This window comes from Heterocephalus glaber, unplaced genomic scaffold (genome assembly GCF_053883595.1).
Source record: "Heterocephalus glaber isolate CG9 unplaced genomic scaffold, H.glaber_assembly_v1.0 deba00001461, whole genome shotgun sequence".
Classification (NCBI taxonomy): domain Eukaryota; kingdom Metazoa; phylum Chordata; class Mammalia; order Rodentia; family Bathyergidae; genus Heterocephalus; species Heterocephalus glaber.
The window spans coordinates 4,256,613-4,273,649 of NW_028258308.1; the positions used below are offsets into that span (position 1 = coordinate 4,256,613).

A 17,037-nucleotide genomic window follows, 5' to 3' on the forward strand; every position below is an offset into this window, starting at 1 on the left:
TCTAAGCCCTTGGTTGACTCCTGTATTCAATTATAAGCACTTTAGCATTAGTAATATGTTATTGTTTTCTTTCTATAACAGTACTAAGGTGTTTTACTCATACTGGGCATAACTTAAGGATTTTTTTCAGGAGTTGTACAAGTGCAGGAAAAATTTTTAGGGGTAAACTTGCCTAGCTTGGGGACTAGCTGTGTATGTTAAATTTTGGTAGCTTTTGCCTTGCCAAAGGGGTTATACCAGTTTATGTTAATTATTAATTTTGTGACAAGTCTTCTTTGTCTGTAATTTTACTGAGTATATTTACATACTTTTTATACTTTACCAGTCTCAGAAAAAAGTAGTGTTGTGTATTTGATATGCTTTCCATTTTATCTGTTAAAGTCATTTTCATTATGTAAAAGTTATCTGTATTTCTTTTTCTTGAAGTGTCTTTTAGTGTCCTTAGAATCTTCTTTGGGTTTGTTGTACTCATAAAGTGTATAGGGAACACATGTTAAACTCTAATGAAAATTGACAAAGCTGATTCGGAGGGATGTGTGAGATTGAAATGTATATATACTCAATGAAGGAAAGAAGAGGCTTATAAGGCACAGAACAGAAACCACAACTTCAAGGCTTGTCTTTCTTATTGGACAGAATTTATTTGCATTTCACCAGATAAATATCATTTTCAGTTCCTCAGTCTTCTACAAGTTATTTCTAACTTTATAGAGTTTATCTCTTAATTAACAATAGTCACACAAAATTCTCTGGAGCATCAGATGACTAGACATTCTGTTTGCTGATAACTAAAATATGACTTTGAAAGTACTTGAGTCTTTTGTCTTACAAGGTTTTAGATACTTTTTCTTAATATTTCCTCTATTTTATGAAACTAGTTTTAAGTGATCCTGTTTCTGTACTAATAACTTCTAAGGTTATAAAACTCACTTCTGTCTTTTATTAAACATTCATTTTTCTCATTTTTCCTTTTTTACTCTGTAGGAACTCATTATACAATGACAAATGGAGGCAGCATTAATAGTTCTACACACCTACTGGATCTTTTGGATGAACCAATTCCAGGTGTTGGTACATACGATGATTTCCATACTATTGATTGGGTGCGAGAGAAGTGTAAAGATAGAGAACGGCATAGACGGGTAAGATTTTTTTTTTTAAATATCACGTAATAGATCACTTAGTAATGCATTTCTGTCAGTTATCTAAGGCAACTAAAATATTTAAGTAAATTCTACATTTCATATGTAATATGTGCTTTTTTATCTTTCTGTGTGTATGTGTGTGTGTTTCTTTTTGTCATTTATTTGTACCCTGAATTTTTTCCGAAAGACTTTGAGGTAGCTTAAAAACAAGAAATACAATTAGAAGACAAAATAGGAAGGGAAGGGAAAAGCATAACAGAGATACCAGGGGGAAAATTAAGCCAAATTTAATATATGCAGGTCAGCTTTTTGGCTTAGCAACTCTGTAATTAAAACAAAAGATGAAACTTGTTGCATAACTTGGTTGAAAACTAAGTTGAAAGTTAACTGTTATGAAAAAAGATACATACTAAGGAAGTAATTTTGTGGAGTTTGCTGTTTTCCTTAGTTCCCTTTCCTAGTACTACGTTCTGGGACATTTCTCAGATTGGACTCTGAATAAGGTTTTTTGTGCATTGTAAAAATCATTAATAAAAAAAGTTGACTTTAACATAAAGTCCAATGCATGGATCCTTTTAATTGGTAGTAATGACTTACTGGTATAATATAGTTCAAAATATATTTGTTTAAAAAGAGAAAAATCTCTTTGAAAAATATTCTAAATCCTCAAAGCCTTAAAAATTGTCCTGAAATTTAATTATGAATGAAAATAACTTTATTCAAATTATTTATAAACTTCCATGTTGATATGCATGTGTGTAATATGTTCATATGTGTGAAGTCTGAAATTGGGATTCAATTATGTTTATAAAAAATATACCTTCTGAGATTCATCAGATGATATATACTTTTGGGGCATAACTGGAAAAAAAAATTATATCAGTATTCTTATCAGTATTCAGTCAGTGATTATTAAACTTTTTGGCTTCAGATTCCCTTAAACTTTTAAAAAAGTATTGAGGACCCTTAAAGAAGGTTTATGTAATTTATATTGATTTACATTTGCCATATTACATACTGAAACTGAGAAATTTTAAATACTTATTAATTCATATAAAAGCAACAGTAATAAAACCTGTTGCATGTTAACATAAATAGAATTATGTGAAACTGTTTTTTGAAAAATAACTGTTTACTGAGATACTATACTGTTAGATTTTTCATAAATTTGTGGCTTAATAAAAGACTGTTAGATTCTCGTATCTGCTTTTGCATTCAGTGTATAAAGAAAATTCACCCTCACACAGATAGTGTAGTTGGGAAAGCGACAAGTATTTTAATAGCCTTTTTAGATTATTGTGAATATTGTTTGATATGACAACAAAGCATCAAGTAAACAATATCAAAAAAGTTAGTTGTTTGTGAAACTCTGAAATTGTGTTAATGAATTTTGTCTTGTTACATTAAAACCCATTGATTCACCTTAAACTTTGAACATGTGATTTTACAATATCACATTTATCATTTGAAAAACAATGATTCACTGATTTATACAGATCTTTTAAATGTGGACCTCTTTCATTATTCAATATCATAGTTATCCAAGAATGAGTACTGATTTTAATATTAAGTTGATAATTATCACCATGAGTCTCTTAAGAAAAGTCTTTAAGTATTGAAGTCCTCATAATGATAGGTATGTTTTTCAAAACTCTTATTTTTGCTTCAAAGCTCACATTTTGTCATTGGAAACAAACACTTATTTTACTTGAAATGACAGGGCTACTTTGTTCATTATTGAAAAAGCCCCTGTCAAATTCCCAAGTCCCTGCCAAAATCATGGTTTGGTGTCAGCCTTTTTTTTCCAAGTGAAAATGCTGTTCCATGTAAGCATCAAGTCTATTTGGCAATTCAAATCAAAAGTGCTTTCCTTGTGATGTAACCTCATTTATTGTGCAGAAGTCCTTATGTATAGTTCTTATTTGATCACACTGAATATAGTATATAATATATAATAACTTTTATTGCTTCATCAAAGATGTTAAGTGAGGATGACAATTATTAATTTATTTATTACTGGGATGTGTGGCAGCCAGGGATGTGTTAAGCATTAGTACTTCTGGATATCACAGCCTCATTCGTGCTAAGGAGACAGCAGTGGCTTATGTATTATCAGTAAAAACGTTTGCATATGGAAAAAAGGGCACATAAAAACTTAGTATTATTATAAAAATAGTTTTGATCTTGTAGATCTCTTAAAAGGGTCTTAAGACCCTCTAGGCAGTGATGGTGAAACATTAAGAGCTTTCAGTGATACAGCCTGCTGTGGCACACATACCATAAGTTCACCACCACTGCGCTAGGGTGTTAATGGATCACGTTTTGAGCACCATTGTTTTAATCCAAAAGTACCTAAGACATCCTGTGTCTCACATGATTGTTAGATAAATATGGTTGTATTTAAAAGAATACATTCTGAATTATGAGTAGTATTCAGATTGGCGTTTAAGTGCGTTCTAATGTGGTACTCTGACAGTATTCCAAATATAATCTGTTCATAAACTTTTAGAGAAAATGGAGACTAAAAGGAACTAAAACAAACTATTTCCTTCTGATTATGTAAACAGTTTGTAGTCCTTGAAAACATTTAATACGGTAATATATAAAGTAGCCAATATGTGTCCTAATATTTTTCTGTTTTTGATTCATGCTTTAGTTAAAACATTTTTTAAAGCTGGAAAATTCCACACAATGTTATTCTTGCTGTTGTTAATAAAGCATTAAATTTAAAAACTTTAATTTCTACTAATGGATATATTTACTATATATCCATTTTGACATATTATATCCCTACTTAATTCTTCATCATAAGCCCTTTTGTTTTACTATACTTGAAGCCTTCCTATCCCAGATTATTTTGAAGTAAATGAATTATACCTTTTCAAATACTACTGCTTTGTTATTTTACAAGGTAAATCTAAAGTAATCTAATTATCCTTCATTTTTTATTTGCTAGCTGAGTACGTCTATAAGGGGACCTTTCTTTCTTCAACTATTTGGAGTTCCTAAAACACAGACTGTATTAGAAAGAAAAGGATTTGAAATAATGGAGTTCCTTGGAGTCCTCAAAGTTGACCAATGAGATTTTTGCTTGCTTTTCTTTTTTTCTTTTATATCTTCATGAACCCATGAATTTAAACATGTTTGATGTGTCTTTATCATTAGTTATTTTTCTCAGTGAGGTCCATGTTGTTCCACTTTTGACTGGAGGAGTGTATTTAAGTTGGTGTCTTTGTCTTCTGGCTTCCTAGGCTTAAGGTTTTCTGAGAAAACACCATGATTCTAGCACCACTTAAACATTTCCAGCAGCAAGCCATGAGTTAGCCATTTCTCCAGGGAGCTCTGTTTTATTGAATGAGAATGGTATCCAGAGAAAATATAGGCACTCGTGGATTGCTTTCTTATCCTGGGTTGGCCATTATTTCTAGCATCCTAAGTTTATACTATTCTATTTTAAATTCATTATTATAGGGCTTAATTTCTAGTTCTCAGATTATGTATCTTCTTTAAGCTGTGCCAAAAATCTCAACATTACAAAAATAATTAATTTACTGTAAAACACCCACACAGCAGCGTCAGTATAGTAATACCAAAGCAATCATCAACAATATGCTTCCTGAAAATTTTTGAGTTTCCTTTTTTCTATACTGCTTGCGGGGGGGAGGTATCCCGGGGATCAAACTCAGGACCTTGCACTTGCGAGGCAGGCTCAGTGCCATTGGGCTAAATCCCTGGCCCTCTATATTACTTTTTGTTGTATTTATAATCCTTTGGAATAGTTTCTTTCTCTGTTATTGTTACATTAGATGCACTTTAGATTCAATTGTTTGACTTACTTCAATGTTTAAGGACTGCAGTTTTAGGTTTAATTTTATTTTTTGTAATTATATAAACTATTTCCATTCTTCCAGAGTTAAATATAGGAAACAGGTATATTCAAAGAAGTCTCATTTTTATGTCTGTTTCTTCTAACCTGGTGCCTTCCTCTTCCTTTAAGTAATCATTTGCATTTCTAATTTTAAAGTTTAGCTCTTTATTGGGAAAATATAAGCAAATGTTTTTATATTCTTTTCTTTCTTAATCAGCATACTTCCAGCCACTTGGCTTTTATTCATCATAACTGCGTCTATCCCATTCCTTTTTAATTGGTATAGAACTTTTCATTCCTTAGATGTGTTAGTTTATTAGTATTTAACCTGTACTGATAGTGGTAAACCTATACTGATAAACATTTAGATGATTTCAGAGTTTTGCTAGCAGTAGCGATGAGTGAACACTTGCACACACAGAATATGTTTTTGGTATACACTATCAAGAGTTTGAGTGACTGGTGGTATGCAGGCAGTGGTATAAAGAGAACAGTAGTGACTCTGACTGTAAATGTTGTAATATTATATATTAAACATTATAGTTATTTTCATTGAGGAAAAGTCACATGGAATGTAATGGTTATTTTCAAAGGAAATGACCTATCACCAATACTAAAAATAGTTAATATCTATGTTTGAATGATTATAGTTTAGAAGTATAATTGCCTCATTCAACTTAGAACTTACTGTGTCTTTTCAGTGGGGCCTTGTGGCTTCACACAGACCATGTACTTAAAATAGACCAGGCACTGAATTTTAACTGTAGCCCTCATATAGTACAGTTGAGTAGCAAAGTCTTAGGAGGAGAGTATAGCTCAGTAAAGCAACAATCCTGGTAGGACAGAAGAGGTTTGAACTACTTAGGGATAGGTTTAGAAATGCATTGTTATTAAGAGAAGTGAGACTTTTCTTCTTAATTTCCTAGCTGCCTACATGATGTTCAGTAAAGGATCTTTTTTTCTACCTTACACAGTGATGAAAGAGCCTCTGGACCTTACCATGGGATTGGTGTTTTCCCTCTATGTATCTGCAGGCCACAAGTTTTGAGGGCCTTTTTGTCCGTATGACTATTCTATATAGTATTGTATTTATGGGATTTTATTGTTACTTACTATGTTCCCTTTTATTAAAGATAATTTAATCCACTTTACTAGGAGCAAGGAATGATAGGCATTTCTAGTTGCTACTGTATCTTACTTCCACTAATATAAAGGATACCTCTGTATGTCAGTTAAAGTTTGGGCAGTCTAGGTAAGACTTAGGTAGTATGGAGGCACCCTCCACTCAAATCCTTGAAGTTCTGATTAAAAATCCAGGGTTTTATGGGCCGGGGATTTAGCTCAGTGGTTCCACCACTTGCCTCACAAGCATAAGGACCAGAGTTCGATCCCCGGTACCAAAAAAAAAAAAAAAAATGCAGGGCTTTGAGTGAAGGGTTGTCACCTGGCTTGCAGGTATAACCGTTGTCTGAAATAGTAATTTTGCCTGAAACTCACCTTTCCTGTTATTTAGTTCAGAAGATAAGGTTGTATTTATGATAACTGAGAAAAAATGGCTTCTATTCATAGTTTGAAAAATAAAGCATAAAATTTTCTGATTTCAGATCAACAGCAAAAAGAAAGAATCAGCATGGGAAATGACAAAAAGTTTGTATGACGCGTGGTCAGGATGGCTAGTAGTAACACTGACAGGGCTGGCATCAGGTAAAGAAAAGTTTTAAAGTAATCCTTTTTATTTTTTAAATTAAGAGAACTTTAAGGAGTTCTGCCTTGATATCCTTCATTTTTTTCCCCCCAGGTACTGTTGGATTTTTAAAAAAAAAACCTTGTTTCTTGGGCCGGGGATTTAGCTAAGTGGTACCACACCTGCCTCGCAAGGGCAAGGTCCTGAGTTCGATCCCCAGTAGTGGAAAAAAAAAAAGGAAGAAAAAAAAAAAAACCTTGTTTCTTTCCCTCAACAGATCTTCTTGAATAAAAGACTAGGCACAGGCTTCTGAGTCTAGTATTTGGCTCTGTCCAACGTGGTTGACCTTCTTAGGCTCAGTTTCCGTATCTGTAAAATAAGTGGCTTGGTTAAGATGATTGATAAAGTAGCTTTTAATTAATAGCTGATACTTACTGGGTGCTTCCTATCTATGTGTCATGCAGTATTCTAAAAACTTTACATGTGTTTAAACTGCATGGCATCTCTAATGGTATAGTTAATATCCTTAAAACCATGGTGGTACACATGAGGGGACTGAAGCACAAGAGAAATAAGCACTTAGTTGAGGTCACATAGCCACTAAGTGGCTCAGCCAGGCTTTGAATTCCAGTTGTCTAGCTGAGGAGACTGCTCTTTTCGTTGTTCTGCTGTACAGCATGGCCCCAAAGCCTGTTCGTGTGGATTTTAAGAAATAACAGTTGAGGGTCTGGAGCAAATAATGACTTTTTAAAATTATTTCAATTTCTATCATGGAACATTATATCCAGAAAACTTGTAAAATAAAAATTGTGAAGAATGGAGAGAAGCATTGTTAACTAAAATTGACATGCACAAGAATTTTGTGGCCTCTGTATGTGTCACCCATTGGTCTTTTTTTTATAAGAATTGCCCAGATTTGACCAGAAATTTTTGTATTTTTTGTCTTCTCTCAATGAAATAATCTTGATACAAATGATTTTCCATTGTTTAAGAAAAAAATTAAAACTCATAATAATTCATGAGTGATGCAAGTTTTCCTAATTATAATGGATATTAAATTTTAATGAGATTTCATCATTTATCTGTTAATTTTTAGATAGAAATTGTGTCAGTTACAAAACCCTCACTTCAGTAGCCAGATTTATGAACTTCCTTCCAAGTAGCTATCTTTTGAAGGTGTTTTAATATCCTTTAAACACTTTTCTTTTAAGGAGAATTATTAATTTGAATGTGATTGGGTTTTAATTCTAAGCAAGTGAGAATGTTAAAGAATAGCTACTTCGTTTTTTTGAAAAATAATCTACTTGTATTTATAAACAAAATTTGAAAATCTTAAAAGTCATATAATAGTTCCTAAATAAGCCTTTACTTATTGGACCTTTCCTGCCTTCCATTCCCTTAACCTCTTAACTAGACAGTTTGCAGCTCCCAGAAAATGGACTTTTATTTTTAAACTATCTCCATCATTTTACAGGAGCACTGGCTGGATTAATAGACATTGCTGCTGACTGGATGACTGACCTAAAGGAAGGAATTTGCCTTAGTGCATTATGGTACAACCATGAACAGTGCTGTTGGGGATCTAATGAAACCACATTTGAAGAGAGGGATAAATGTCCACAGTGGAAAACATGGGCAGAGTTAATCATAGGTCAAGCGGAGGTAAGTCTTGGTATAGAAAAATGTCTCCCATCCATTTAATTGTAGAATATGAGTTATCTAGGTTATGGTACAAATTTATTTATTATAAGGTGTGGTAGAAAAAAGTGATAGCCATTACAGCTGTATTCGTAAAGCTAATGTGATATGGTTAAAATAGTTTAACACCCATGGTAGCACACTTCTGTAATCAGCATTCTGTGAGGTTGATGCAGGAGGATTGAAAGTTTGAGCCCAGTCTGGGCAATTTAGACTCTGTCTCAAAATAAAAACATTTAAAAGGGCAGGGGATGTTGCTCAGTGCGAAGGCCCTGGTTTTAATTCTCAGTGCTGTAAAAAAGAAAAAAAGTTTAACATATTATATAACTAAGATTGGAAAATGAATTACAAAAGTATAAATTATTTAAAAATTCAGCCAACAGCCTTCTAAGTAGAACTACCTTGAAAAAATTAAGAGATTTTTATAACACTTAAAAGATGTTCTGTAATGAAGAACATCCTAAGATTTAGTATGTATCTCTTCAATATGGATATATGTAAAACTTTTTGTTGTAGCTGAACTTTTGAGCTAAAAAGAATGTTTTTGCTGATAAGATATGCAGTATAGTGATTTCCACCTGGTTTAAATGAAGTTAGTTTAATGATCTTCACAAGAATTGAAGCAGAATGAAATCTGAGTTGCCTGTCTAGTTATGTCTCTGCCAGCTGTTTCCAGAAAGTTTGTTTTTTTGTGGTAAAATGAGATATTTTGGTGACAAGACTTGAGGAATCACTTAGAGGCTAAGCAGATCATTTGAGCTCAGGAGTTCAAGGCTGGCCTGAGCAAAATAGCCAGACTTTGTCTCAAAAAAAATTTTTTTTAAACTCAAGTTTCTCATGTGGCTATCGTTTGTGTTACAGGAGCACTGTAAATTAAGTTAATACTCTGGAACTTTTTTTACTTTTAGGGTCCTGGTTCTTACATCATGAATTATATAATGTATATCTTCTGGGCCTTGAGTTTTGCCTTCCTTGCGGTTTCCCTGGTAAAGGTATTTGCCCCATATGCCTGTGGCTCTGGAATTCCAGAGGTAAGCCTTGTATCATTAAATGGTAATTGTTATGTTTTTTGCATTTAGAGGAAAATACATTTTTGGGAAAATAATTTATTTTGTAATACAAAAAATAAAACCTAAAAAGTCTAAGCTGGATGTAGACATTAAAAAAATTCTTCCCCATAATCATGTCATTTACTATGGAGGTTGATTTTTTTTTTTTCTCACAATTAATTTAACATGTAACTAGGCAAATTATCAGAAAACTTGGTCAAACATAAAAAGCATGGAAAATATCTTGTGGTTTAAAGTTCTTTGATGGGTTAGTTGATCTTTTGCAGTTATAACGCTGATTATTTGTTTGCTTATTTTTTATTCATTTTTAATTTTTATTAGTACGTATTTGTAGTACGTACTGTTTACATTCCTTGTGTGGAGTTGGTGCATGTACATAACACATCTTAATTCTTTTTTTCATCCCTTTTCCCTCCCCTTCTTCCTCTTTCCCTCTATCTTTTGAGTTCCCCCCCTTCACTTATTTATAGTTTGGATTTTTCATATAAGAGAAACCATGTGATATATAAGCTTGTGTGACCCTGATATTAATGCATTCATTCTCTTTTATACCTTTTGATTGGAGTCATTAGTAGATACTAAAAGTGGAAGACTTTGAGAAAATACTGGATCACAATAGGTCAATAAAACAAACTTTTGGGTTTTATTATTCATCAGTAATTTAAAGGAGAATTAGACTTGAATTCATTTCTTTACCTTTTATATTTTTCTGTAGCAGGGTTTTCCTAATGAATTTCTTTTTAAAACTAAGTTGTAGTGATTTTTAAAGTTGTAGTACTTGAGAATTCTTTAATAAGGAACAATCATGCACTTGATATATGCATTTGTCATTAATCTTTCCTGATGTATATATAAATGTTCCATCTCCAGTAAAGTTCTCTGGAAAGGGGATAATATTTTATTTTTGACAATGTCCAAAATATATCTAAATATGCTATGCTTATTTCTACAGTGGAAATATTCAAATTTATCTTTTCTTGGTTATATAATTACTCTATAGCCCTTATAATTAAAATTTCTATTTATTTTAACATGGCCTGTTACTTTTTTTTTGTTTTTTTTTTGGTACTGAGGATTGAACTCAGGACTTTGTGCTTGTAAGGCAGGCGGTGGCACCACTGAGCTAAATCCCTGGCCCCATGGCCTGTTACTTTTATTTGTTCATAAGATGATGTTGCCTTCTGTCCTTGCTTGAGAATTAGAATATGACACATATCTATTACATGTGGCATAATAAACTTATTTGAAAAAATCATTGTGAATTACTTTATCAAAATTTGCAAGGTCATTTTGTGAATAAAACAATATTTTAGATTAAATCCTCATGTGTTTTATTAAAGAAAATTAAGCTTCTTTAATCTTTTCCTTTGTAGATTAAAACTATTTTGAGTGGATTCATCATCAGAGGTTACTTGGGAAAATGGACTTTAATGATTAAAACCATCACTTTAGTACTTGCTGTGGCATCAGGTTTGAGTTTAGGAAAAGAAGGTCCCCTGGTACATGTTGCCTGTTGCTGTGGAAATATCTTTTCCTACCTCTTTCCCAAGTATAGCACAAATGAAGCTAAAAAAAGGGAGGTAAGTGTTTTCTGTAGTTCATGTGATAGAAAAAAATCTGTTATGTAGACTTTATGTCAGTGAGGAATTTCATAGTGTAAAAATCGTATTTTACTGTTTTTGGATAAAATCTATATTCAGATTAAAAATTTTAAAATTAGGTTTTTTTCCCTTTTCTGAGCAACATCTTTCTAGAATCCTCCCTCACTGCTGCTGAGTTACCCCATATTGTAGTTTATACTACATTAGATTAGCTGATGTCTCTGGATTCCAGTTGAACTTCACAAGATCTTTATTTGCTTTCACTTTGCCCTACACATTTCCTTTTCTGAGGTGTTTTCTAAACATATCATTGTTTTTACTTTTACTTGTCAACATTAGTGTATCTCCAGGGTTGGAAATCTTAATTGCTGGGTTTTCCTCCTGGCAGCAGTATCTGAGTGCCTGTGGAAATGACACACTATGTGAGGAAAGCTTTCAAGCACCATGGAAAGTTCTGGGAGCCTTTAGAATTTCCTGAAGTTTAAGGATATTCGCTTTATTCTTTTTTTGGTACCGGGGATCGAACTTGGGTCCTTGCACTTGCGCAGCAGGCAGTGAAAAACCACTGAGCTAAATCCCCGGCCGGATATTCACTTTAAAGAGAATATAGGAAATCTTTATTCATCTGTTTCAAAGCAGTTTCCTTTACCATTTCTGTGGGCCAGCATTAGATCTTGACTTTTAAACTATAAACTTACCTTCCTGTTTCTACATTGTTTTGGTTACTTATTTGAAGAAAAATTGGGCTCCTTTTTTGTTTTTTGCTGCTGAGGATAGAACTCAGGACCTTGCGCTTGTGAGGCAGGGGATGGAACCACTAATTGAATCCCCAGCCCTCCTGAGCCTTTCTATAATGACTTGAGACTGGGAACCAGTCCTCTGCTCTTCCAATATAATTTCTGTGGCCCTTCATGCTGTAGAGATCTTAAGAGTTTTTAAGGCATGATATATTTTACCTCTCATCAGATACTGAAAACTCAGAGTCTCTGACCTGAAACAGGAATTTCCATCATTTTTTATGAATTATAACAAAAGAATATTTTATGAAACTATTTAGTTCTTAATTGAAATAATTCTAGTACTTTTTAATATTAGCATTAAATATTGTTCTTGTATTGGCAGTAGATATTCCAAAGTGGAAGACTAAAGGGCATCATAGTTCCATCTCTGAATAATTGTCATTTCAGTACTTTGTAGCAAAAATAGCTTAGCATTATGGATTTTTTCCTATATATCTGGTACTGTAGCAAGTACTTTATTCGCATTTTAAATTTCAGTTCCACAGTAATCCTAGTAACAGCATTATTGTCCTCATTTATAGATTAGATAACTAGGGTTTAACACAGCCAGCTAACTTGCATAAGATCACACAGCCAGTTACTGGAAGATTGTAGATTAAAAATTCATGTTTCTCTGACTCCATAGACTATGCTCTGAGGTGCTGTACTACTACTACAATTGTTTGGCTGTATGTTTGTGTGTGTTGAAAACAAAACAAAACCCAAACCATATTATAGCATAGCATGTTAGTGGCTAAAATGAATCTATAGTATTTGCCTTCCCAGTTCAGTTCTTTTACTTTCTATTGTACCTTGACATTTTTGGGTAAGATTTGTATTTATACATTATAAGTTTAAAAAATTAATTTATGAGGATATATTATTTAAATTGAATTAATTCACCTACATTTCAATACACACACTGTTGTCATTGATTAATATTTATTGTTATATTGTTACTTTGTTACCTTAGTATGTAAACAGTAAGAATTCTCTTGGTAATTGTAAGCATTAAAGCCACATATTTGGTTTTTGGTTTTTGGTTTTTGGTACCAGGGATCGAACTTGGGTCCTTGCACTTGTGAGGCAGGCGGCGGAACCACTGAGCTAAATCCCTGTCCCCATATTTTGTTTTTTCCCCTATACTGTACTTATTTTTTGAAGTCTTTTAAATTAAATGCTTCTTGGATATTCATAAAACATTAAAATGTGTATGTATTATAGATACATGGGTATTAGCTTGATTGTAAAATTATATTAAATGTGGAATCAGAACATTCAATTAAGTAAATGTGTTGTCTGTAGTCCTATTAATGGAAAAAAAATAGAAAGTTACATTTGCTCTCTTTCCTCTCAAAGCCAAATATTTGTTTGTGCTTATCAAACTTGTATAAAGTACTTACTGGGTGCCAGGTGCTGTTGTAAACACATTATATGTATTTACTCAGTCCTTATAAGCCAAGTAATGTTATCACATCCTCTTTTTAGAGAAGAGAAAACTGAGCGACATAGAGGTTATTTACCCATGATCACATACCTAATAAGTGCCAGAGCTGGGGTTTCAACCTAGCATCTTCACTGTGGAATTCATGGTCTCATCCGTTTACAACTTAACCTTTATTTCTAGTTTCTTTTACAGAAATGTTAAAATTTCACTATTTGAGTAACTGCTTTAAGTAGCCACAGATATTTACTGGATTAAAGTTGTGAAAAGAAGACTCTTAGAAAACTAAGTACAAATAAATATCCAAAGAAATTACATGTATAGTTGGCTTCATACAGGGAGGAAGTGGGGAGTGATGATATGGCAGGTTAGGGAGTTGGATAGAGGACTCAGAAGATTTTTCTGTTTTAACTTTATTCTTGAGGTGTTAGTTAGTGAGATTGTAGCTGGAGGGACTGTGTTTGTTCTTTCAGAATGAAGCTCTTCATATGGTGGATAGCAATGTGTTTAGAGAGTTTAAGGTAATAAAAATACAGGGAAACTATTTAATAGGTTTAAGTTCCCTCGATGTCATGTTAGGACTTAAAGTAGTTACTAATGGTGAAGTAGTTAGCTCTAAAATCTGGAGCAGTGATTTCTTATTTATAAATAAGTCAGTCTATCTCCTTGCCTCACCTTCCATTTTCTACTCTCTCCTCTTGTGTGCACAAACATACATAGGGAAAGTTCTCTGTACTCATTTTCTTTTCTTCTTTACAACATATTCATAAATTAATATATCTGGCACAAATATTTTTGACTCCATAGTGAACGTGTGAATGAGCTTTCAATTAAAGCAGAAGAAAAACAAGTATTTTCAGAAGAAGTGAGTACTTCCTCTTTGTTTGGGGAGGAGGACATGTGGATTAAATTTAGGAGAGGCATTTGGAAAAATTCATGTAATATGAGTTTTTATTGCATATATTTGAATTTACAAGAAATAATCCACATCTACTTTCTAGGTGCTATCGGCCGCCTCAGCTGCAGGTGTTTCTGTGGCTTTTGGTGCACCGATTGGAGGAGTTCTTTTTAGCCTGGAGGAGGTAGGTACAGAAGTGCAGCAATTAAAATTATATGGAATTACTATTACAAATATATTTTGGCACATATTTAAGTTTTATAGTTAAGTTGATATAACAGGTACAGAGTCTTTGCTTTTAAGTTTCCAAATACAGTTTTGAAAAATATTTGACTGTTCTTATATAAAAGGTAATGTACTATGCATGTTAAGAAAAATACTTTCTTTATTGTGTTATTTTATATAAATATTAATGATTAAGTTGAACTGTGTTGACATATTTAAAAGTAAGAAAATATGTATTTGACTAGGCAGAAGACATTTACAACAATCTATCCCTGTTGGTTAAATTACAGTCTGTATGTATTTTACAATTTTAAATCAACTCTTAAATTAGCTTTTCAGATTTTTCTTTGTGTGTTTCTTAAACAGTTATTGATATTTAAGATAATAATTATAGTTACTTCAATGTGATATTTTGATTTTGTTTTCTTGTCGATACCTAAAACTTTTTTATACTTTTAAACAAAAATGTAACTGGAAATGTTTTTAAATTTACTTTTTTTCTTCTAGTTTGTGTTGCGTGCCTGCGTGTGTGTGTGTGTTTGTGTAGAAGAGGCAAACCAAATATGTCTTTATGAGCTAACAGGCATTGTTGATCATACATTTATTTTTAATAATCGTGATTGAAATTGGATACAAAACTCCTTTTGAAAATAAAACAGTGTTAGGTATTGTAAATAATTAGATATTTATGATCAGTTATTGTGTATTTGTAATGAAGTGGTAGTTAAGATAATAGGACATCATTTTTTATTAGAGTAAATTCTAGCTGAAGCAAAATTTAGAGGTAGCTAGGTTAAAATTTAAAGATATACCTAGCATTCAAGTTACGTCAGAAACACCTTATAAGATGATAGCTTTAATTTTCATTTTCCTTTTCTGTTTTAGGTTAGCTATTATTTTCCACTTAAAACTTTATGGAGATCATTTTTTGCTGCTTTAGTGGCTGCATTTGTTTTGAGATCCATCAATCCATTTGGGAACAGCCGTCTGGTCCTTTTTTATGTGGAGTATCATACACCATGGTACCTTTTTGAACTGTTTCCTTTTATTCTCCTTGGGGTATTTGGAGGGCTCTGGGGAGCCTTTTTCATTAGGGCAAATATTGCCTGGTGTCGACGACGTAAATCCACCAAATTTGGAAAATATCCTGTTCTTGAAGTCATTATTGTTGCAGCCATTACTGCTGTGATAGCCTTCCCTAATCCATATACGAGGCTCAACACCAGTGAACTGATTAAAGAGCTTTTTACAGACTGTGGTCCCCTGGAATCCTCTTCTCTCTGTGACTACAGAAATGACATGAATGCCAGTAAAATTGTTGATGATATTCCTGATCGTCCAGCAGGCGTTGGAGTGTATTCAGCTATATGGCAGTTATGCTTAGCACTCATATTTAAAATCATAATGACCGTATTCACTTTTGGCATCAAGGTAAGTTTTACTGACATCACATGGTAATAGTGAAGTGAGCATGGCATATTCAAAACTTGTATGTAGAATAACAAATGAAATTTTTATCTAAAGGTAACTTGAATAAATGAAAGCTGAAAGGGTACTCATATTTTGGGTTTAGAAGGTTGAGTGTTATTTGTTGCTGTGTAACAAATTACCTCAAAACTTGGCATCTTAAGATAACTGTTTTGTTCTTGATACTGGATCAACTGTTTGGGAAGAGCTTAGGTGGGTATTTTTGCTTGTGGTCTCTTGTCTTAAGTCACTTTTTTGTTGCTGGGAGAAAACAACCCAACATCCACAAGTTAAAGGAGGACAGGTTTATTTTGGCTTATAGTTGTATAGGTTTCAGTCCCTAGTCAATGTGCCCCAATGCAGGGCAGCATGGCAGGCTGAAAGCAAAGAGGGGTCAAGGGAGTGGGAAGTCTGGATACTTCCAGGACACACCCCCGGTGACCCACTTCTTCCCCTCAAACTTCACCTCCCAGCTGTAAACCCATCAATAGACTAATCCAGTAGCACACACCCTTCCTCGATTCCATCACCTCCCAGGAAAGCCTCACCTATGAGTGCATGAGGCTTTCGGGGGACATCTAGATAGGAGCCATAACAGTCTCTTACACCGGTGTTGTCAGACATGGCTGGGGCTGGTCATCTCAAGACTTTCATTCACATTTCTAGCACTAGGGCTGAGAAGATTCAGACAATTGAAGCCAGAACTTTTAGGCTCCTAGGACATGTCTTGCTCTCTGTGTTTTTTCCAGCATAGTAGCCTCTGAGTAGTTAGGTTTCATATATGGTAGCTTAAGGTTCCAAAAGCAAGTGTCCCAAGAGTGCTGTTCCCAAACTAGCTGAAGGAGCCACCCAGCATTCATTTCAGTTTTATTCTCTTCAATGAGGCAATGACAAAGACCTACCCAGGTTTAGGTGGAAGGGCATATACTTAGAGGAGTATCAGAGAATGCCTGATTATGTTTGATACCACTTGGGTTAGTTTCCCATTGTTGTTGTAACAAATTGCTATAAATGCAGTGCTTTAAAAACCACATAAATTCACTGCTTTAAAGTTCTGAGGTCAGAAATGAATAGGTCCTAACTGGCTAAAATCAAGATGTTCACTGGCATTTTGGAGGCTGTAGGAGAGTGTTGTTTTTGCTTTTCTAGTTTTTAGAG

The 17,037-nt window shown here is 33.4% G+C and overlaps 1 protein-coding gene across 6 annotated transcripts in view; it reads left to right on the forward strand.

The window, feature by feature from the left end:
• Positions 1-17,037, forward strand: part of Clcn3 (Cl-/H+ antiporter 3) — a 77,845-nt gene that overhangs the window by 41,948 nt on the left and 18,860 nt on the right. For all 6 annotated transcript variants that reach the window (XM_004852924.4, XM_004852922.4, XM_004852925.4 and 3 more), the window contains 7 exons: positions 985-1,142; positions 6,618-6,717; positions 8,172-8,359; positions 9,304-9,426; positions 10,839-11,045; positions 14,291-14,371; positions 15,298-15,843. In XM_004852924.4, the coding sequence (XP_004852981.2) occupies positions 985-1,142; positions 6,618-6,717; positions 8,172-8,359; positions 9,304-9,426; positions 10,839-11,045; positions 14,291-14,371; positions 15,298-15,843 (1,403 nt within the window). The remainder of the gene's footprint in view (positions 1-984; positions 1,143-6,617; positions 6,718-8,171; positions 8,360-9,303; positions 9,427-10,838; positions 11,046-14,290; positions 14,372-15,297; positions 15,844-17,037) is intronic.